The sequence below is a fragment of the Ursus arctos genome, unplaced genomic scaffold (genome assembly GCF_023065955.2).
Source record: "Ursus arctos isolate Adak ecotype North America unplaced genomic scaffold, UrsArc2.0 scaffold_14, whole genome shotgun sequence".
Taxonomy (NCBI): Eukaryota; Metazoa; Chordata; class Mammalia; order Carnivora; family Ursidae; genus Ursus; species Ursus arctos.
The window spans coordinates 26,566,274-26,589,672 of NW_026622808.1; the positions used below are offsets into that span (position 1 = coordinate 26,566,274).

At 43.8% G+C, this 23,399-nt stretch overlaps 1 protein-coding gene and 1 non-coding gene across 2 annotated transcripts; one reads left to right on the forward strand and one right to left on the reverse strand.

Annotated features, from left to right (window-relative positions):
• Positions 1–274: 274 nt before the first annotated feature.
• CLEC4O (C-type lectin domain family 4 member O) lies at positions 275–2,560 on the reverse strand. The gene is made up of 3 exons (XR_008959040.1): positions 2,505–2,560; positions 2,319–2,408; positions 275–405 (listed from the first exon to the last, which is right to left on the reverse strand). It is a non-coding gene; the product is annotated as a C-type lectin domain family 4 member O (transcript).
• Positions 2,561–22,100: 19,540 nt separating this feature from the next.
• LOC113250074 (olfactory receptor 2Z1-like) lies at positions 22,101–23,135 on the forward strand. Its single transcript, XM_026491468.2, has one exon. It carries the CDS (start codon positions 22,101–22,103, stop codon positions 23,133–23,135), a length of 1,035 nt encoding a protein of 344 aa, XP_026347253.2.
• The last annotated feature ends 264 nt before the right edge of the window (positions 23,136–23,399 follow it).

Genomic DNA, 23,399 nt, shown 5'->3' on the forward strand with positions numbered 1-23,399 from the left:
CACAGATAGCAAGAGTAAGAGTACTCCAAGCAGAGAGACCTACATGAATCAGAGCTTGGAGGCAGGACCACAGTGCAGAGAATCCATTCCCTGCATGTCTTAGCAGTGAGGTTCAGTTGCAGCAAGAAAGGAAGGTCTTGAAGACCATACTAGAAGTATTATGCTAGATCCCAAAGGGGACAGAAATATGAACCCCCAAATTCTTTTATAATCCCTCCCCACCCTGCTGAGATTCCGCCTTTCCCTATCCCACCTGTTCTGTTCTGCAGTTGATGATAACCAGGTGACCTTTCTTCTGGACACAAGAATCATTAGCTTGGGTCCAGGTGAGGTTGTCCAGGGAAAAGAAGTAGCAGGAGCCCTGAAAGACCTTCCAGTCCAGGGGGCAAGGCTCACAAGAGGATTCTGTGGGAATGGAGCCATTAGCAAAATTGGCATGTCCAGTTTTCCATCCACTGAAGCGCTGTGTCACCCATCACCCCCTGGTCACATTCCCAACAGCCTTCTCTTGAACATACCCAACAGTTGGAAACTCACTACCTGGTAAGTTGGTGCTTCCCATTATTGAACTGTATCAGAAGGAAATATAAAATGCTATAGATATCCTATGAGGTGGGGAAAAGGGACTCAACACTGTGGAATTAATATCCTACTTTTGTATAAAATACAGGGACATATGTTTGACATCCTTATTTGCTTGAAGAAACTCTAGAGCAGAAACTGTACAATGCACAGGACAGTCCCCAGTGCAAAGAATTATTCAGCCCCAAATATCAGTAGCACTCAGTTTAAGAAACTGTGCTCTGAAGGAAAACGTATATAACTACATAAAACAATTACAGTGGTTCCTGAGGATTAAGTGGGAACTTGGCAGTGAGGGCTCAGAAGTGAGAGAGAGGATTCTCGCTGCGTTCATCTATCTCCAGTTAGTGAATAGACACAAAGGCACACACAATTAATCCTTGTTATTTGCAGATTCTATATTTGCAAATTCACCTACTTATGAAAATGTATTGGTAACCCCAAAATCAATACTTATGAAGTTTTCCTGGTCACTCACAGACACGCATAGAGCAGCAAAAAGCTTGAGTCTGAAGGAAAATCAGGCAAGGCTCTGCTTTCTTGCTTCACCTCTCAGACTGTAAACAACCATCCTTTCCACAGGCCATTTTATGCTACACTTTTCACATTTTTGTGCTTTCTGTTGGTGATTTTGCTGTTTAAAAAGGTCCTTGGGGCGTGTGGGTGGCTCAGTCGGTTAAGTGCCTGACTTCGGTTCAAGTCATGATCTCAGGGTCCTGGGATCGAGCCCTGAGTTGTACTCCATGCTAAGTGGGGAGTCTGCTTGTGCTTCTGCCCCTCCCCTGCTCATGCTCTCTCTCCCTCTCAAATTAATAAATAAAATCTTTAAAAATAAAATAAAATGAAAAATAAAAAGGCCCTCAAGTATAATGCAGAAGTGCTGTCAGTATTCCCAAATGAGCAGGAAGCCTGCAATATGCCTTACAGAGAAAATGCATGTGTATTAGATAAGCTTCATTCAGGCATGAGTTCAAGTGCTGTTGGCCATGAGTTCAATGTTAATGAAACAATATCTATTAAATATATTGAAACAGAAACACATGAAAATGGGGTTGTATTGATCAGTTGACAAAACATTATGACCAGAGGCTTAAATAAACCTAACACTGTTATTTCCCCTAGGAGCAATGATTCAATATTCACCAATTCATCATTTGCAGGGACTTTATAAAACATAACTACATGAATAATGAGAATTGATTGTACATATAGTGAATGTCATCCACTCATGCAAAAGTTATATAAAAAACATGTGGCACCAAGAGCACCCCCTCCAGTAGCATCCAATCCAGAGGATTGCTTGGAAACCAGGAATCTACACTGTGGCAAATTCTCCAGGTACTTCTAATATGCCGCTACGGACCGACCACATTTGATAACACACCAATGTGGTATGAAAAGTAGAGGCTCTGGATCCTGACCGTCTGTCTTGAAGAAAATACTGTTAATTATCCCTATTTTACAGCTGAAGAAACTGAGGCTTGGAATGGCTTAAATGGGTTGCCCAAGGTCATATACAACCACAAGCCCAGACCAGGTCTGGCTGTCTCAAAGTTCTTGCTTTCCTGGGAGCCTCCACTACAAATATGATCTGATCATATCACCTGAACTTTCTAAAAAGATCTGAGAAGCCACTGGTATCAAGGTGACCTCTGAGAGCCAGTGCTGTGGGAAACCCCACCGTTACAGGTGCTGAAGGCAGCACAGCCTCTCCCCTCTCCACCTCCTCTCCTTACCATTGCCTGCCAGTACAGCCTTTATTTGCTGGAACACTTCACCCCGGATGAAGTCCCGGTCGTGCCCGGCATCCCCCAGTCCCTGTGTCACTGCGGGACCCAAAGAGAAAGGGCTGGTGAAGGTCTTGGCAGAGAGAGGAGATGTGGTTGAGGGGCTGGAGGCCAACCATGTCAAACCTCACTCACCTTTTTCATTCAGTTGAAAGACTTCCTTCTGCACCTGCTGTGTCCTCTTCAAGACTGGGGAGAGGCGCGAGGAGGTGCTCTGGACCCCAAAACCTCCCTGGGATCTCTCCCTGTTCCTCAAACCCCAAGTGGCCAAGGCTTTCCCCCATTCCCAGGGCAAGGCATTCTGGGGCTCCGAAATGCCCCACCCATTTTTCAGATGAAGACATTGAGGCCCTGAGCAGTAAAGGCCCTTGTCTAAGGCAGTCAGTGAGGCAGAACTTTTATTCAGGGGTGTCTGTTGAGCCAGTTCTCTACAGTAGTTAGCAGGGAGCCTGGAGTTCTAGTCCAGGTCAGGGATGAGATCTGGGGAGACACTCACCAATGACTCAGACTGACTTCAGCCCATGCAGGACCCCAAAAGCCTCTGAGACTGATGGGCAGGTGAGCTCCATTCTGTTATCATTATGATCCCCCTAGTGACACAGACCACCCACCCCTGCACCAGCCCTGCAGACCTGCCTTTGCAGGTTGGGAGTCAGTGTGCTTGTTTCCCTGTGGTCACCCTGTCCCCACCAACCCATATGCCTTACCTTCAGACAGGGCCACACTGAAAATAATGACCATGAGAAGCAGGATCAGAGACACAACAAGGCAGAGATACTTCCAGGTCTTGTCCTGGGATGTCTGTCCCCATCGCCCTGGAGGAAACCTGGTCAGCCTCCCTCTCCCCAAGGACGTACACTCTCTTGCCCCCTGAGATGCCTCAGACAGTCTGCAGGAAACCACCATATCCCCTGGGGTATTCTGGGTTCACTACTGGACCCACCTGATAGGGAGGACCCAGAAAAGGCTGGAAAAAGAAGCCCATCCTTCTAGGATAAGAAGTCATGGGGGTGAAGGACAGTGGGATGAGGAAGGGCTTCAGGAAGACTCAAACCTTAGATATTCCCTTCCTCCAACCTGTGAGGGAATCAGGGCAACCTGGCACCCAGCTTTTGCTGAAGTAAAGGACCCCTGGTCCCAGCTCCTTGACTCACCAGTGTTCCCCTGCTGCGGGGGGAGTTTGGCTCTCAATGCTGTAATCTCATTAGGGTTTGAGGACTGCCTGGCTTCGGCCATGGCTGCAGTTCACTCAGGTCTGAAATGCCCCTGCCCTGCAGGGTTTTCTGGGTGATCTAACCAGCTCTTGGAAGGAAACACCCTCCTCCCCAACCCTCCTACACTTGTCTTCCTTCCTGGCTCAGCGTGGGGCCCCAACAACTCTATATGGCTGATGATCAAGTAATCCAATGGGGGAAGGGACCTGGGCACCTGGGGCAAAGACAGTGGGCACCAAGCTTTCCTCTGCCCAAGGTGGTTAAAACACAAAACAATACAGAACCAAATCCAAATCCCAGTACTCACACCATTGCCACTCTCTGCTTCTAACAGCTTTCTGTGAACAGTTACCTCAGGTTTGCCCAGTTTTGGACATTTGACCTTAGGAAATCATTTACGTGATTCTTTTCTTGGCTACTGAGGCCAGTTGCACTTCCCAGCACCATCATTCATGCGTGCATTACTCTAGCTAGTTAATTACCTATTTACTGTTTTAAAGTTTTAAAATTTTGAATATAAGGAAGAAAGAGCTAGCATTTATTGACTGCCTTCTGTCAAACGCAATGAAATGCACTTTACACACGCTATCTATTTTCCTTTTCACAAAAAAACTGTCCAAAATAGCACTGTTCAACACAGAATAGATGAAATGCTTGGTGTGGTGAAAACACAAGGCTAATAAAAAGCACAGCTAGGATGTAAATCAATCCCTTCTGACACCAAGCCATCTTCCCCATTATTCTCTGCTGTGTTGCCAACCTCAATACTATGCGCTTGAAAGAAAAGAAAGAAAAATTACTAGCCATCTGTTATGAGTTGAGTTGTAACCCTTATCCTCCACAAATTTATGTGTGAAAGCCCTAATCTTCAGGACCTCAGAATGTGACTGTATTTGGTAAGAGGGCTGTTGCAGATGTAATCAGTTAAGATCAAATCATACTGGAGTAGAGTGGGCCCCTCATCCAATATGACTAGTGTCCTTACCAAAAAAAAAAAAAAAAGGAACTTGCACACAAGGAAAATATCATGTGAAGATAAAGGCAGAAGTTGAGGTAGGCTTCTACAAGTCAAGAAACACCAAAGATTGCCAGCATGCTACAGAAGTCAGGAGAGAGGCTGGTGACAGACCCTTTCCTCACACCCATCAGAAAGAACCAACTTATGACACCTTGATCTGGGACTTCTATCTTCCCAAACTGTGAGACAACGAATTTCTGTGGTTTAAGCCACTCAGTGTGCTGCACTTTGTTATAAAAGCCCCAGGAAACTAATATACCACCTATTTTGCATATTGCATTGCAATCCTTAGTCACATGCATACTTATTTTACACAATTATGACCATAGTAATATATATAGTGTTTCCTCATGCGTCTAGGAAATCCTGATAATTTTTTAAATAGGAAAAAGTGCTCATGCTTATTAGCAATCGGAAAGATGCAACCTAAGTGAACAAGGAGATATTATTACATGGATATCAGATTGGGGCACATTTTTAAATCCGTCACTAAGTGTTGGTCAAGATATGGAGCAACTGGAACATTCTTACGCTGCTGGAGTGAGTGTAAATTGGTGCAAAAATTCTGGAGATCTGTTCAGCATAAATGACAAAGCTGAGAACACACATACCCTTGGGGTTGCATTTGTAAGTGTATGTCCAACACAGTTGCATGCTTATTTGCACATGCTTATTTGCATGCTTATTTCATCACAATTTTTTTGTAATTGCCAAAATTGAGAATAATCCAATGCCCATCTGAGTAGAATAGAAGAATACAACCATGGTATATCCATATGATAGAAAAATAGAAAACATACATCAATGAAGATAAGCCAACAAGAGCTGTATACAAGAGCTTGGATGAGTCTTTCATATTTTATTCTGGTGAGAGAAAACACACACACACACACACACACACACACACACACACAAGATTACAAAAACTATCTCTCCATAAGCAAAAGCAAGTATTCAAAAACAATTTGTGCAACCTACTCTCAAATGGATGAACAATGAAGAGTGTGTGAAAGATAAGTAGATAGGTAGGTAGATGATAGGTAGATAGATGATAGATAATAGTTCAATAAAGCAAATCTAGCACAGAGTTAGTAAATGGTGAAACTAGATGAAGGTCACACACGTTCATTGGACTATTCTTGCAAACTTTCTGTAGATCTAAATTTTTTCAATTTAAAAGTTGTGGAGAAAAAGTTTAAAAATGTGAAACACTGGGGTGCCTGGGTGGCTCAGTCATTAGGCGTCTGCCTTCGGCTCAGAGCGTGACCCCAGGGTCCTGGAATCGAGCCCCACATCAGGCTCCTTTGCTAGGAGCCTGGTTCTTCCTCTCCCACTCCCCCTGCTTGTGTTCCCTCTCTCAATGGCTGTCTCTCTCTGTCAAATAAATAAATAAAATCTTTTAAAAAATGTGAAACACTAATATTCATAGTGGTTTTATATTTAATAGCCTCAAAGCTGAAATAACTAAAATGTCCATCAATTTGTGAATGGATAAACAAATTGTAATATCTATGCAATGGAATACAACTGAGGGATGTAAAAGAAATGCATTCGTGATTCCTGCAACGACATGGGTAGTTCTCAAAGCCACATTAAGTGAATGAAGCCAGACCAAAAGGACTAGCTAACTACAGGATCTTCCCTATACGGAGCTAATATAGTGAGAGAAAGCAGAACATAGTTGTTTGGGGCTGAGGATGGGGGGATTGACTGGGAACTTTGGGGGACTCATGGAAATGTTCTGTATCTTGATTGTGGTGGCGTTTCCATGCCAAATTCATCAAAATTTATAACTTAAAATGAGGTCATTTTATGTAAACTACACATCAATTGAGTTGATTTTTGTAATGGTAAAACTACCTATATTGTTTAGGGGTGTATATATAGATACACATGGGTAAAAAATTGTAAAGAAAATTGATAAATGATTATTGGAAATTTAGGATACTGTTAAGTCTGGATAATTAACCCCTGTGATGAGAGACGAGTATGTGGGGCTTCTGGGTCTGGCAAGAGTCTTTTACCGCAGTTGGGTTGCATGTGTGAACATTGATTACATAACCATCCATTGATTGTATATGTTTGTTCATACATTTTGTGTATATGCATTATATTTCTCAATAAAGGTAAAAAATGTTGTGAAAAGGAATATGAAAATACTTTGCACAGTTAAACTGCTATATAACTGCTAATGGAATAAGGGACATTTATAGTTCCCTTGCTTTTGGGGATCAAATGTAAAAAAAAAAAAGATGAATTTTTCCTTTTTTTAAATAATTTTTTATTATGTTATGTTAGTTACCATACAGTATAGCCTTAGGTTTTGATGTAGCGTTCCATGTTTCATTATTTGCGTGTAATACCCAGTGAGATTTTTCCAATTTGCATGGCCTACTTGACATGCATCTATCAATTGGCATTTTCTGCAGACTTATTTTAGAGGGCAACATAACCATAATGTCATCTTAATTTTACACAACACAGTGGGTTCCTATGTAATGAGGAATTCAGAACATTTTTATGTCTGATATTGGGTGATAGTGCCTTCTAGATAATTCCCATACATTTTGTTTCCACTGTCCTAGAGAGAAATTACTCAAGGGGGGTTAAAGGTAAGGACAGAAACTTCGAAATCCTGGACTCACCGTTGGACAACTCGAAAGTGTTGGAAAAATAAAAATTAAAACCCAAAGAGCACGCCAATTCATACATACAGAATGAGCTATTTATCACTGAACAAAGAAAAGGTCCAGAATGCCTGCATGTAGTCTGTGATTGGCTATGAAGATATAAATTGTTAGCTCTATTTATATGGAATTAAAACTGCAGTTGATACATATCACCTTATGTAAACAGTTGGCAGTTACTGAATTCACATTGGTATTTTGTATTAGCCATGCCTTCTACTTTTCTGTTGTGTTGACACCTAGGGCCTTGCTGATCCTGGAGAGACTAGCCAGTTTCTAGAGAGAGTGATGGTTCACCCAGGAGCATGTCATTCCTATGCATGTCAACCCATCCAAAGCCCATACACCCAATTACCCCCTTTCTCTAAATACAAATTGTATAATTCATATAAATTTATGTAACTATTTATAAATACTCATTTATTTTATATTTATAAAGTATTTATAAGTGTATTTTAAATTTTATATTAATTTAATTATATTAATATTAATCAAATATTTATAAAAAGTCATCATATATGTGGCCCAAGAAACATTCAACAGATTACAAATCACCCATACCTTTCTACTGTTAGTGAGCCCTGTGGCTCAACCATAGACCCCAACAGTTAAAACTGAAACAAACAAGACCGCTTAACTCTTTTTTTTTTTTTTTAGATTTAATGTATTTATTTGAGAGAGAGGGAGTGAGCAAGAGAGAGAGTGGGGGAGGCGCGGAGGAGGAGCAGAGGGAGAAGCAGTCTCCCTGCTGAGCAGGTAGCCTGATGCCAGGCTCAATCCTAGGACCCAGGGATCAGGACCTGAGCCCAAGGCAGCCGCTTAACCAAGTGAGCCACCCAGGGGCCCCAAGACCGCTTAACTCTTACACTACATCCCATTGTGCTTATTTCTTATGCACTTTCTGGAGGCATTGATAAAGGTGTTTTGCAATGACCGGAACATTCCAACTGCCAGACCAGAAAAGCCCTGCTAGCAATGGAACACTGAGGGGACCACAGCCCCCACGCCCCATTCACAGCCCTTGATCCCAGGCTGAACACATAATGACGCGCCCCTGATCACGTGCTTTCTGCCTGCCGTCTTGCAGCACCACCCCTCCCCCCAACCTCTTAATAAAACTCTAGGTGTCCCTCTTGTAGACAGAGAGGTCTGTAGTTAAGGCTTGAGCCTGCCACCCACCCCAGCTGTCGGTAGCCGAAACAAACTCTCTCTCTTCCTCTTCCCACCCCTTCTCTCTTGAGTTACTGGCTTCTCTTGCTAAGAGTTTATGGGAGTATGTTCCGGCAATAGTGTTGGCAAGTCCAGCCAGGCACTGTGCTCTCAATTTGTCCAGCCGCTGGGGATTCCAGGAAGTGGGGGAGGGGGGGTGCTATTGGCTGGGGCAGCGCCAGAGCCCACCCATTCTTTTTCTGAGTTACAGGCTGTGATTGATCATTGGGTAACGTGTACTCTTTGACCGCAGAGCAGCAACATTTACAAGTAACAGCAAACTAAAATAAGACGAAATCAGAGAGGGAGACAAACCATAAGAGACTCTTAACTCTAGGAAACACTGAGGGTTGCTGGAGGGGAGGTGGGTGGGAGGATGGGGTAACTGGGTGATGGACATTAAGGAGGGCATGTGATGTGATGAGCACTGGGCGTTATATGCAACTGATGAATCACCAAATTCTACCCCTGAAACTAATAATACAGTATATGTTAATTAAATTAAAATTAAATAGAATTAAAAGATAAAAAATAAAAATAACAGCAAACTTCAAAAATGCACACAACTAGAAACTAGATCAATGAAACCATTTTTGGAACCAGCAGAAAGACAGGTCTAGGGTGAAAGCTAAGAGTTTGCTTTGGACACCATGAGCCCAAAATCCCTATCAGACTGCCATTTGGAGATGTCCCCAGCAGCTTTAAAATCCGGAGGCCTTTGCTCTGCCCGGTCCACCAGATGCATGGAGATGTCAGGAATCCTATTACTACACACCACAGGTCTTAAATGTTGTTTCGTTAGTTAATAACTTAGATCTACTTACTTTCTGGCTATTTGTTTTTTACAGCTTACATTTTAATTAACTTCCTTTTATTTTTCCATCATTTTAGAGTTCATATTTATTTTAATTAGCAATAATGAAACCTGGTTTTGAAACATACCAGACATAGAGGGAGACCTCACACACATAATAGACCTCTCATGTATCTGTTTGCTGGTGAACCTAGTGAAATCATACATGGGCATCCATTTAAAATCTCTGGAAATGGTCCAGGGGGCATATGGCAAATGAAGAAATGTTTGTTTATTTATTCCAGAATTGCCAGGTGTCCCTTTGCTAATGATGCATCCACAGAGCAGCACATTCCCCCATTACTGGCATTTGGAATCTCCTATAAGCAGCTTCTTCAAAAGGGCTGTGATCCCCTCTGTCATGGTTTGCCTGGGGCTTTGCCCACATTCTTTCTTCAGGACAGGATGCTTCCCTCCACTAAACAGATCTTCCCCAGTCTTCCTGTAATTCTCCCAGTTTTCAACTTAGAATGCCTTTCACTTTCATTTTTGAAAGATAGCTTTGTTGGATATATGACCCTCTTTGTCTCTTTCCTTGACCTGGTGGTCTTTCCTATGAGGCACGGGCAGGTTCATGGAAACAAAAACCCAAATCATTACTAAGGAATCACTCCTGGGATTCTCAGAGAAGCCAGAGGATCAGTACTTTCTCTTTGGGCTGAACTCGATCTTCATGGCTGAGTCCTTGCATACTGTCACGTCTGACTCCCACCTCCACAACCCCTTGGGCTTCATCTTCTCCAACTCCTCCTTTACTTGACATCTTTTCACTTCCATCATGGTCCCCGAAATACCAGACGACACCCAGAAGGGTACAAAGCAATCACTTTGGCAGACTGCCTCACATGGATGGTTTTAGCTGGGATGAACAATTGTCTCCTTGACCATGATTAGTTTGTAGCTATTGCTGCCTGTATGTAGTCTTGCCTGCTATTTCCTGGTTATTCTTCCAACATCACAGCTTCATTATTTTGCCCAGAAGAGATTCTCTAAAATTAGAAATGTTATTTTTGTGTGTGTTCATGTTCATTTGTGTCCATGCTATAAACAAACAAACAAACAAACAAATAAATAAATAAAGATACTCACACCCCTTTCTCCCACAAGAGGACAAATAAAGGCTTCTGAATTATCTGACACTATGGTTTTAGATTCTTTAAAAAGTTTAATTATACACCCCAGTGCTTCCCACCTTCCTGGAACTGAAGGTTGGACAATGTATCTCCTGGCATAATTTCAGTCTCAAGGGCTGTAGCTCCCATGGCGATTAATTTTCTCTCTCTGACAAAAGGGGAGATAAAAAGAAGCTTTCTGATGCAACACAGTCCCTCAGAGCCTCTGTCCTCAGACAATTTTGTCAGTCACCCCATAAACCAAGGCAAGATTCATTAACCAAAGATGCCGGATTCCAAGGAGGTTTTATCAAGAAGGTGTCCCAAGATAAGGAGAATTGAAGTATGTGTGGGAGCCAAGAGAGGGTCTCTTAGATCCTGGCAAGTAGAGGTGACAGTCTGGAACCCCACTGCTTGTGAAGCTTCCTGGAAAGTAGGCATGGTTAGAGAGGAGATATTGATGGCAAGAAAGAGACTCAGAAGTTGATAGTTTTATATTCATTTGTATGATCGTGCGGAGTTTCAGTATATGCAGGCATTTGGAGGGACAGAGAGATTGTATATGCCTCTTAATCTTCCCCGGCTCACAGGTGAGCATCTTAGAATTTGTTTTACCTCAGCCCATCAGCACTGCCCCGAGCCTCGGGTGGCAGGAGGGGGTTGGGGGAGTTGTTTATTTTAACGTCCACACATGAACCTCCATAGAAGCTGCTGAACTGGGAGGACCTGGAGTTCTTGATCATTGCTGAGAGATTGGTCTTAGGACATGCTCCCTGCCACAGCCCAGAGACAGCTTCAACCCTCCTTCCAGAAATTCTAAAACACTGACATCCCAAAGCAGTTTTCAGAGGTCAGATCAGATCAGCTTGGAGAGCCAGGACAGAAAGAGCCAAACTTCTGTTCAATGGGCAGAACAGGAAAAAACACATGACTGGGACCTGTCAGAATGGATTCGGATCCCAGGACTGCCAGTCAATCCCCGTGCCACCTTAGACATGTCATTACACTAAGTATCTCCCTTGCCGATTTTGTCATCCAGCAAATGCATAACAAGCTCTTCTGTGCTCCTTGTGCTGTGTGTTCCAGAGTGATGGTCAAGCAGAAAGCAGTCTGTGAACTGAGCTTTCAAGTACTCATCATTTGATTACCAAACTAGCAAAGAGAGGGAAAGGCAGGAATGCAGTGTAACTTGAATGGGCCAGAGGCACGTTTGCTTCTGTGGACCCCTTCCTCCATAAATAACAATATTAAAAAATTATATTTTACAGCTTATTGTTGGTATAAAGACACTTACAGTTCTGGTTGGATGCAGTCATCTTTTCTCTTTAAAAGAAATAAATTATATTTTACAGCTTATTGTTGGTATAAAGACACTTACAGTTCTGGTTGGATGCAGTCATCTTTTCTCTTTAAAAGAAATAAAAACATTTTAATGTACCCTGGATCGCCAGTGTCTGATGGAGGAAGAGCTCAGCCATGCTTCCTCGTAAGTGGAAGATGCTGTGAAGGTTTTATTGGCAACAGAGAGTCTGCTAACTCCAGTGCCTCTTCTCTCATCTTTCATTTCAGCAAAGGGCATCAGATAATGAGGAAAACATAGAAAGGAAGGGGTTTAAAAGTCAAATCAACTCTGGCTGGTCCAAGTGGTAGAGCATGCAACTCTTGATCTCAGGGTATGAGTTCAAGCTCCATTTTGGGTGTAGAGCTTACTTTAATAAAATGGTTGCAGTCGGAGGGGCTGTTCATCCTAAGGTGTGAGGTAGCTGACTTAGAACAAGGAGACAACACACCCAAAGCTAAGAGTGGTCTCTGTCCAGTGCTTCCTGCTGCCTGACTGGGGAAGGTGGGTTTAGTGGAGGGAAGCATCCTGTCCTGAAGGAAGAATGTGTGCAAAGCTCCAGGCAAACCATGACAGAGGGGATCACAGTCCTGTTGGAGAAGCTGCTTACAGGAGATTCCAAAAGCAAGTAACGGGGGAATGTGCTGCTCTGTGGATGCATCATTAGCAAAGGGACTACCTGGAAATGCTGGAAGGGAAAGTGAGGTCAGGGAAACAGTATTGAGTATGAGGGAAGGAAGGGGGCCTTTCATAGGTAAGACATTGGGGAGACATCATATAGCCATCAGATGTAGAGGATCCAAGGGACCAGGGCAAGTAGTACTGAGTTCACGTCGTGCTCTAGACCAATTGACGCTTCTTGGAGGTAAACCGGAGTTGACCTGCATGGTTTCTTAAGGTGGAGACTGGGGGGCTGTTGACCAGTCCACTGAAAGGACCACTGTACCAAAGCCAGGTGAGTGAGTGGGGGAGCATCAGGGCAAGGTATTCAAGGCCGTGGACCCACAGCTGGTGAAGTGGCTCCTGCCCCAGGCCAGGCAGTAGGATAACTGTCAAACAGAAGAGAAAAACATAACATGACTGGAGCAGGAATGCCAAAGGGTTACTTAGGAAAGCAGAATCTGAACGATCCATTATTTTTTGCTGGAAAGTAAGGTGTGAAGAAAAAACACAGGAACCCTAGAATCATACCAGCTGTTGTTTAAAAATTAATTCTACCACTTGTTTGCTGAGTAATCTTGGACTGGTGTATCAGTGTCCTGGGGCCACTGTGTGGTCTAAAACAACAGACATCTGTTGTCTCACAGTTCTGGAGGTCAGATGTTCACAATCGAGGTGTTGCCAGGATTGATTCCTTTTGGAGGGTCCGAGGGAGAGTCTGTCCCATGCCTCTCTCTTAGACTGTGACAGCTTTGGCAATCCTTGGTGTTTCTTGGCTTATAGCTGGGTCAGTCCAATCTCTGCCTCCATCTTCACATGGCCACCTTCTTTGTGTCTCTGTGTGTCCTCTCCTTGTCTTACATTAACATTAGTCACTGGCTTTAGAGAACACCCTAAATCTAGGATGTTTTCCTCTCAAGATCCTTAATATATCTGCAAAGACCCTCTTTCCATTTAGGGACACATTCTGAGGTTCCAGGTGGACAAGAATTTGGAGGCAACGCTATTGAACCCAGTACAGTTGCTTATTGCAATTCTTTGAATCTCTGCTCCTTCAACTATACAAGTGATAACACTTATCAGTAAGATCAAGTAAGAAAATGCCTATAACACTTAAATATTAAATATTAAATGCCTGTAGTACTTAAAATTATCCAGCCCAAAATGTCAATAGTGCCAACATTGGGAAACACTCAGCTGAAACCCATTAGCCTTTCTCTGACCTTAACACGGTGTTCGGTACGTAGTAAATGCTTAATAGGAATCACCTCCCTTTTCTTCCCTTTGGTGGGGGGCTCGAGGAGGAGATGTGGGTGAAAAGAGAAGAAATAAGTACACGGTCCACTTGAAAATCCTTTGACAAGGTCCAGAGAGACTGTTTGCCTATGAATTTGCCCCAAAGGATAATGATTAAAGAGCAAACCCTTCTCTATACGGAGTCATGGAAACAATGCAATTCTCCGGGGATTTGAGTTGAGACTAGTCTTATTAATAATTCCTTTAAAATGTACCTGGGAGGGGCGCCTGGGTGGCACAGCGGTTAAGCATCTGCCTTCGGCTTAGGGCGTGATCCCGGCATTCTGGGATCGAGCCCCACATCAGGCTCCTCTGCTATGAGCCTGCTTCTTCCTCACCCACTCCCCCTGCTTGTGTTCCCTCTCTTGCTGGCTGTCTCTATCTCTGTCAAATAAATTAATTAAATTAAATAAGTGTACCTGGGAATTCAACTTCACGGATTAATCTCTAGGCATGCATAGGACATGAAACTTATCTCTGCTAGAAGACCAAGACAATAGACTCAAGAGACCTCCCAGAGGCTCTGCTCCAGGTCAGAGAAGACTTTATGGATGTCAGTTGAAGGGTTTCTTTTTTTTTTTTTATTTAATAATGATTTTTTATTATATTATGTTAGTCACCATACAGTACATCCCCGGTTTTCGATGTAAGGCTCAATGATTCATTAGTTGTGTATAACACCCAGTGCACCATGCAATATGTGCCCTCCTTACTACCCATCACCGGTCTATCCCATTCCCCCACCCCCCCTCCCCTCTGTAGCCCTCAGTTTGTTTCTCATAGTCCATAGTCTCTCATGTTTCATTCCCCCTTCTGATTACCCCCCCTTTCTTTATCCCTTTCTTCCCCTACTGATCATCCTAGTTCTTATGATCCATAGATGAGAGAAATCATATGATAGTTGTCTTTCTCTGCTTGACTTATTTCACTTAGCATTATCTCCTCCAGTGCCGTCCATGTTGTAGCAAATGTTGAGAACTCGTTCTTTCTGATTGCTGAGTAATATTCCATTGTGTATATGGACCACAACTTCTTAATCCAGTCATCTGTTGCAGGGCATCTCGGCTCCTTCCACGATTTAGCTATTGTGGACATTGCTGCTATGAACATTTGGGTGCATATGGCCCTTCCCTTCACTACGTCTGTATCTTTGGGGTAAACACCCAGTAGTGCAGTGGCTGGATCATAGGGTAGCTCAATTTTTAACTTTTTAAAGGACCTCCACACTGTTTTCCAGAGTGGCTGTACCAACTTGCATTCCCACCAACAACGTAGGAGGGATTCCCTTTCTCCACATCCTCTCCAACAGTTGTTGTCTCTTGCCTTGTCTATTTTTGCCATTCTAACTGGCGTAAGGTGGTATCTCAGTGTGGTTTTGATTTGAATTTCCTTGATGGCTAATGATTTTGAACATTTTTTCATGTGTCTGTTAGCCATTTGTATGTCTTCATTGGAAAAGTGTCTGTTCATATCTTCTGCCCATTTTTTGATTTGTCTATTTGTTTCTCGTGTATTGAGTTTGAGAAGTTCTTTGTAGATCTTGGATACCAGTCCTTTATCTGTAGTGTCATTTGCAAATATCTTCTCCCATTCCGTGGGCTGCCTCTTAGTTTTTCTGACTGTTTCCTTGGCTGTGCAGAAACTTTTAATCTTGATGAAGTCCCATAAATTCATTTTATCTTTTGTTTCTCTTGCCTTTGGGGATGTATCATGAAAAAGGTTGCTTTGGCCGATGTCGTAGAGGTTGCTGCCTATGTTCTCCTCTAGAATTTTGATGGATTCCTGTCTCACATCGAGGTCTTTCATCCATTTGGAGTTTATTTTTGTGTATGGTGTGAGATAGTGGTCAAGTTTCATTCTTTTGCATGTAGCTGTCCAATTTTCCCAGCACCATTTATTGAAGAGACTGTCTTTTTCCCACTGGATGTTTTTTCCTGCTTTATCAAATATTAGTTGCCCAAAGAGCTGAGGGTCCATTTCTGGGCTCTCTATTCTGTTCCATTGGTCTATGTGTCTGTTTTTGTGCCAGTACCATGCTGTCTTTGTGATCACAGCTTTGTAGTACAGCTCGAAATCCGGCATTGTGATGCCCCCAGCTTTGTTTTTCCTTTTCAACAGTTCCTTGGAGATTCGGGGTCTTTTCTGGTTCCATACAAATTTAAGGACTATTTGTTCCAGTTCTTTGAAAAACGTTCTCGGTATTTTGATCGGGATAGCATTGAAAGTGTAGATTGCTCTGGGTAGCATGGACATTTTAACTATGTTAATTCTTCCGATCCATGAGCATGGAATATCTTTCCATCTTTTTATGTCTTCCTCAATGTCTTTTAAGAGTGATTTATAGTTTCTAGAATAAAGGTCCTTTATGTCTCTGGTTAAGTTAATTCCAAGGTAACGTATGGTTTTTGGTGCTATTGTAAATGGGATGGATTCCCTGATTTCTCTTTCGTCGTTCTCGTTATTCGTGTACAGAAATGCAACTGATTTCTGAGCATTGATTTTGTATCCCGCCACGTTACTGAATTGCTCTATAACTTCTAATAGTTTGGGAGTGGCTTCTTTTGGGTTTTCCATATAGAGTATCATGTCATCTGCAAAGAGAGACATTTTGACTTCTTCTTTGCCGATTTGAATACCTTTGATCCCTTTTTGTTGTCTGATTGCTGTTGCAAGGACTTCTAGTACTATGTTGAATAATAGTGGCGAGAGTGGGCATCCTTGTCGTGTTCCTGATCTTAAGGGAAAGGCTTCCAGCTTTTCCCCATTGAGAATAATATTTGCAGTAGGCTTTTCATAGATGGCTTTTATGAGATTGAGAAATGTACCTTCTATTCCTACACTCTGAAGGGTTTTAATCAGGAAAGGATGCTGTATTTTGTCAAATGCTTTTTCGGCATCGATTGAGAGGATCATATGGTTCTTGAGTCTTTTCTTGTTGATATGATGTATCACGCTGATTGATTTGCGAATATTGAACCACGCTTGCATCCCAGGTATGAATCCCACTTGATCGTGGTGGATAATCCTTTTAATGAACTGTTGGATTCTATTAGCAAGTATCTTGTTGAGGATTTTGGCGTCCATATTCATTAGGGAAATCGGTCTGTAATTCTCCTTTTTGAGGGGGTCTTTGCCTGGTTTGGGGATCAAGGTAATATTGGCCTCATAGAATGAGTTTGGTAGCTTTCCTTCTGTTTCTATTTTTTGAAATAGCTTTAGGAGAATAGGTATTATTTCTTCTTTGAATGTTTGGTAGAATTCCCCAGGAAAACCGTCCGGGCCTGGAGTTTTGTTATTTGGAAGGTTGTTTATCACTGACTCAATTTCTTCATAATTAATTGGCCTGTTTAAGAAATCAATTTCTTCCTGTTTCAATCTTGGTAGTTTATAGGTTTCCAGGAAGGATTCCATCTCTTCCAGATTGCTTAGTTTATTGGCATATAGCTGTTGATAAAAATTTCTAATAATCCTTCCAATTTCAATGGTGTTCGTCGTGACCTCTCCTTTTTCATTCATAATTTTAATAATCTGGGTCCTTTCTCTTTTCTTTTGGATAAGTGTTGCCAGTGGTCTGTCAATTTTATTGATTCTCTCCAAGAACCAGCTTCTAGTCCTGTTGATCTGCTCTACTGTACTTCTGGTTTCTGCTTGATTGATTTCAGCTCTAATTTTGGTCAACTGCTTCCTCGTGCGTGGATTAGGCCTGTCCCTCTGTTGCTGTTCCAGCTTCTTGAGGTGAGAATATAAAAACTGCATCTTAGATTTTTCTATTCTTTTGAGTGAGGCTTGGATGGCTATGTATTTCCCCCTTAGGACTGCCTTTGCAGTATCCCATAGGTTGTGGACTGTTGTATTTTCATTCTCATTGGTCTCCATAAATTGTTTAATTTGATTTTTGATTTCCTGGTTTATTGAGTCATTCCTGAGCAGGATGGTTCTTAGTCTCCAAGTGTTTGAGTCTCTTCCAAATTTTTCCTTGTGGTTGAGTTCCAATTTCAGAGCGTTGTGGTCTGAGAATATGCAGGGGATAATTTCAATCTTTTGGTATCGGCTGAGACCTGTTTTGTGTCCCAGAACATGGTCTATTCTTGAAAATGTTCCATGGGCATTAGAATAGAATGAGTATTCTTTGGTTCTGGGGTGTAGTGTTCTATATATATCTATGAGGTCCAACTCGTTGAGTATGGCATTCAAAGCCTTTGATTCTTTGCTTAGTTTTTGCCAGGGTGTTCTGTCTATTTCTGAGAGTGGAGTGTTGAGGTCCCCTACTATTAATGTATTTTTATCTATATGTCTCTTTATTCTGGTTAAGAGTTGGCTTGTGTATCTTGCTGCTCCCCTGTTGGGGGCATATATATTTATAATTGTCATATCCACTTGTTGAATACTTCCATTAAGAATAATATAGTGCCCTTCTGAGTCTCTAACTATAGTCTGTAGTTTAAAATCCAGTTTATCTGATATGAGAATTGGTACCCCAGCTTTCTTTTGAGGTCCATTTGCGTGAAAGATGATACTCCATCCCCTTACTCTCAGTCTGAATGCATCTTTGGGTTCGAAATGAGTCTCTTGTAGACAGCAAATGGATGGGTCATTTCTTTTTATCCAATCTGCAACCCTGTGGCGTTTTGAGCAAGAATTTAAACCATTAATGTTAAGACTGAGTACTGAGAGATATGCTTTTAATTCTGCCATGTTGTCAGTAAAGTCTTTGTTTGTATTGGCTGTGACTTTCTGTTCTGTATCACTCTTGGGGCCTTTTTACTTTTATAGAACCCCCCATAATACCTCCTGTAGGGCTGGTTTCGTGGTTACGAAATTGGCTAGTGACTGGCGATTCTGAAATGTCTTTATTTGTCCATCAATTCTGAATGACAGCCTTGCTGGATAAAGGATCCTTGGCTGCATGTTTTTCTCTGAAAGAGCTTTAAAAATGCTCCCCCAACCCTTTCTCTCATTCCAGGTCTGTGTAGACAGGTCTGATGTAATTCTGATGCCTTTGCCTTGGTATGTGAGAAATTTCTTTGCCCTGGCCGCTTTCAATACTGTATCCTTGGATCTAATATTTGCGAAATGCACTATGACGTGACGTGGTGTAGGTCTGTCATGGTTGAGCTTGGGAGGGGTCCTCTCTGCCTCTTGGACACGAATGTTTGTTTCCCTTGCTAGATTAGGGAAGTTTTCAGCTACAATTTGTTCAAATATCTCTTCTAGACCTCTGTTTTTCTCCACCCCCTCGGGGATGCCGATGATTCTAACATTGGATCGTTTCGTTGAGTCAGTAATCTCCCGTAGCCAACATTCGTGGGCGTGGATTTTTTTAAGACCATCTTCTATTTTTATTTTTTCCTCTATTAACCCATCCTCCAATTCACTAACCCTTTCCTCCGCTTCGGTGACCCTGGCCGTCAGAGCCTCTAGTTTTGCCTGCATTTGGCTCATAGAATTTTTAATTTCTGTCAAATTCGCTCTCATTTCCACCCTTAGGGATTCTATATTCTCAGTAACATTTTCCTGAATACTTTTTTCAAGTCTACTCATTATCTTGACCATTGTTACTCTGAATTCCATTTCTGATAATTTGGTTACATCCATATCCGTTACTTCTGTGGCAGAGGCCACAGACTCACTGTCTTTTCTTTGCTGGGGGGGCTTCTCCTTCTTGTCATTCTAATGAGGGGAGGTTGCGGGGTTGTCCAGAGCCCAAAATTATTGACTGGGTCCCAGGCCGTGCCCCTTGTTTTATAGGGATCTTAGAGATGTGGGCTTCTTCTTTAAAGATTTTATTTATTTACTTATCTGAGAGAGGGAGACAGACAGTCAGCAAGAACGGAACAGAAGCAGGGGAGTGAGAGAGGAAGAAGCAGGCTCCCAGCGGAGGAGCCCGATGAGGGACTCTTTTCCGGAACGCTGAGATCACGCCCTAAGCCGGAGACAGGCGCTCAGTGACTGTGCCACCCAGGCGCCTCCGGTTGTGGGCTTCTTGATTTTTCAGCCTGCCTTCTGTGTTCTGGGGGAGGGGCCTGCCGCGCCGATACTCAGGCAACCCTGTTTGGTTAGAGTCTCCGTGTCCCCTGCGAGGGAGGATGGGGATGGGCACTCTCTGAGCCGGTATTTCCAGGCTTTTGTTCTCTGGCGGCTGGCTATGCCTCTTCTGAGGGTCAGAGCAGCAGAGGCTGCATTGTCACAGAACAGAGGGATTGCGGCCCTTTCTCCACTGATGTTCTGGCCACTTTAACTCTATTACTGTTGGTGCTGCTCAACCCTGCAGCGTCCCGGGATGTGCGCACCAACTCGGCGTCCCTGCCCTCACTTCCAGGGCCGGTGCGTCTCTGTCCTTTGTGTTTCTAATGCCGCCAGCCACCGGCCGCCCCGCACGCTCCCGGGTCTCCCGGTCTCAGTCTATGCCCGGTGAGCACACCTCGATTCCGGAGTTTCGGGAGAAGCCTGGTGGCGCGCGCATCCGGTTCAGGGTCTCAGTCTGCTGTTTCGCGGGTGCCAACCGCGAGTCCGCCCGCTCCCCCGTGCAGGTGGCCCACCAACCGCCAGCCGCCCCGCGCATGCTCCAGGAGCTCCCGGTCTCAGTCTGGATCCCTTGAGCACACCGGGATTCCGGTGTTCCGGGAGATGCCTGGTGGCGCGCATTCACGGCTCACCGGTCTCAGTCTGCTCTCTCGCGGGTGCCCTCTGTGAGTCCGCCCGCTCCCCCATGCAGGTGGCTGCCGCTTCCCGGAGCCCAAACGCGGCGGCTCCCTCCCCCTTCCGTTTATCTTCCGATATCTGTGCACGGTTTACAGCTCCCCTCTTCGTACCTCAATACTCAGTGCTGGAGATGTTCATTTGTAGAGTTCCAGATGCATCATCCTGCGTCTCAGGCTGATTCCGTGGTTATTTAGGCTGGTCTGGTACCTATCCAGCTGGACTCAGGGGACCGGCTGAAAAAGGGGTCCCCTACTCCTCCGCCATCTTAACCTCCAGTTGAAGGGTTTCTTAACCTTGGCACTATTGAAATTTGGGACCAGACAATTCTTTGTAGTGGGGACCGTCCTGTGCATTCTAGGATATTTAGTAGCATCCCTGATCTCTACCCACTAGATCCATTAGCAGCCCCAGGCATGACAACTGAAAATATCTCCAGACATTGCCAATGTCCCAGGAAAGAGGCAAAATCACCCCTGGTTGAGAACCACCAATTTAGGGCAAGAACAGGGAATTGTCATTTCAGGAGAGCATGACTGAGAATAAACTTGAATTGATCATTTTTTGCCATGCAAGTGGACAAGAGTTACAATGTTGAATAACATCAACAAAAAGGGCTAATACATATAGAACAGTCTTACTATATGCCAGACACTGAGCCAAGTACCAGGCATACATTATCCTATCATAGGTGAACCACCCTACCCAGCTGGCTTTTTATTTATTTATTTATTTATTAAGATTTTATTTATTTATATGACAGAGAGACAGCCAGCGAGAAAGGGAACACAGCAGGGGAGTGGGAGAGGAAGAAGCAGGCTCCCAACGGAGGAGCCCGATGTGGGACTCGATCCCGGAACGCCGGGATCACGCCCTGAGCCGAAGGCAGATGCTTAACGACTGCGCTACCCAGGCGCCCCAACCCAGCTGGCTTTTTAATGTTTACATTTCATCTACAATATGAGTAATAGTTGTGAACTTAAATCAAGAAATTGCCACATGGTTGTCATTGAGCTAAGCTGTTTATTTACTCACAGCTACTCCTATGAGGAAGGTGTTTTTTATCCCTATAGACAGATGGGGAAACTGACTACCAGAAAGATTAAATAACTTGTCCAAAGTCACAAAGCTAGGTTGGTATTCAGATCTTGTTCTATCCCAGAGTATATTCCCTTAACCATATGCCAAACAATCCACACACTCCATATTCCTTCTCCAGGCTCATCATTCCCTATTATCTTTAGCAAGATCTCCCTATTTGATATCTAATCTCTTTGGAATACTTCCTTTGCGTTGGCCCCAGGGCATCTGGGATAGGGTATATTCCAATATTCCACTGAGACTGACTTGCACTCCCTACCTTGGGGACAGAGAGTTCAACTGCAAATGTTGGTGGATAGTGCTTTCCTGGAGGGCAAAGGCAAAACTTTGCTATTCCCCATCCCCTGACCAAAGCAGACATAATGAATCAGTGATGGTTTTCTTTTTTTTCCTACTGAGACTGAATGTGCTCATCATCCTTCTTGAGACCCTAAGCAACCACTACCAAACAATTCTATCTGGCATGTAAGACAAGACTACTGCCCACTAAAACTCCTTCCAAATATCCTGTTCTTCCTACAGACGAGTTATGCTTCCTGGAAGATGAGAGAATCAAATCAGTCAATGATCTCGGACTTCACTCTCATGGGGCTCTTCAGCCACTCAGGGCCACATCTGGTCCTGTTCTCCCTTGTGGCTATCATATTCACTATGGGCCTTCTGGGCAATGCTGTCCTGCTCTTCCTGATCCACACAGACTCCAGGCTCCACACTCCCATGTACTTCCTGCTCAGTCAACTCTCCCTATTGGATGTTGGCTTTCCATTGGTCACCATCCCCAAGATGGCAGCTGACTTCCTGCAAGGAGAGGGTTCCATCTCCTTCGGGGGTTGTGCAGCTCAGATGTTCTTCCTGATGCTGATGGGTGTCTCTGAAGGTGTCCTGCTATCCCTCATGTCTTACGACCGCTATGTTGCCGTGTGCCACCCCCTGCATTATCCTGTGCTCATGAGACGTCAGGTCTGCCTGCTCATGGTGGGCACCTCCTGGTTGTCAGGTGTGCTTGTGGCCTCCATCCAGACCTCCATCACCCTGCACTTCCCCTACTGTGCCTCACACACTGTGGATCACTTCTTCTGTGAGCTGCCTGCTCTGCTGAAGCTCTCTTGTGCAGACACATCCGCGTATGAGTTGTCGCTGTCCATCTCAGGGGTGCTGATCTTGCTGCTGCCCCTGTCACTCATCACCACCTCCTACAGCCATGTGTTGAGGGCTGTTCTCCACATGCACTCTGCCGAGGCCAGACACAAGGCCTTCACCACCTGCTCCTCGCACATCACTGTGGTGGGGCTGTTTTATGGGGCAGCCATGTTCATGTACATGGTTCCAGGCACCTACCACAGCCCACAGCAGGACAATGTGGTTTCCCTCTTCTACAGCCTTGTTACCCCCATGCTCAACCCCCTCATCTATAGCCTGAGAAACCGAGAGGTTCGAATGGCTTTGGTCAAGGTCCTTGGAAGAACTGGTTTTAGGTCAGAGATGACCTGCTGGAGGATTCTGCATTGTTCCCAGGACCCTCCCTTACAGTTGAGGCCTGTTTCATTTGCAGTTCATGTGGTGCAAGGTGTACTATAACCAACTCCTTTTCTCTTCCCAGACTTGCTTTTTCTCTTGGGGGTTTATAGAAAACAAAAATAGTGAACCCAATCACTTAAACAAGAGGAGGGGTTGTTTGCTTGGGGTGTTTTTTTTTTTTTTTCATTCTTAAACAGAAGGAAATTTTTGCTAAAATAATGCTAACCCAATAGCTTGTGGATATTTTGGCCACTCATTAGTGTCCTGGCTTATACCCCATTCTTATACATTTATGCACAGTGAGTGATGGGTCTGGGATCCAAT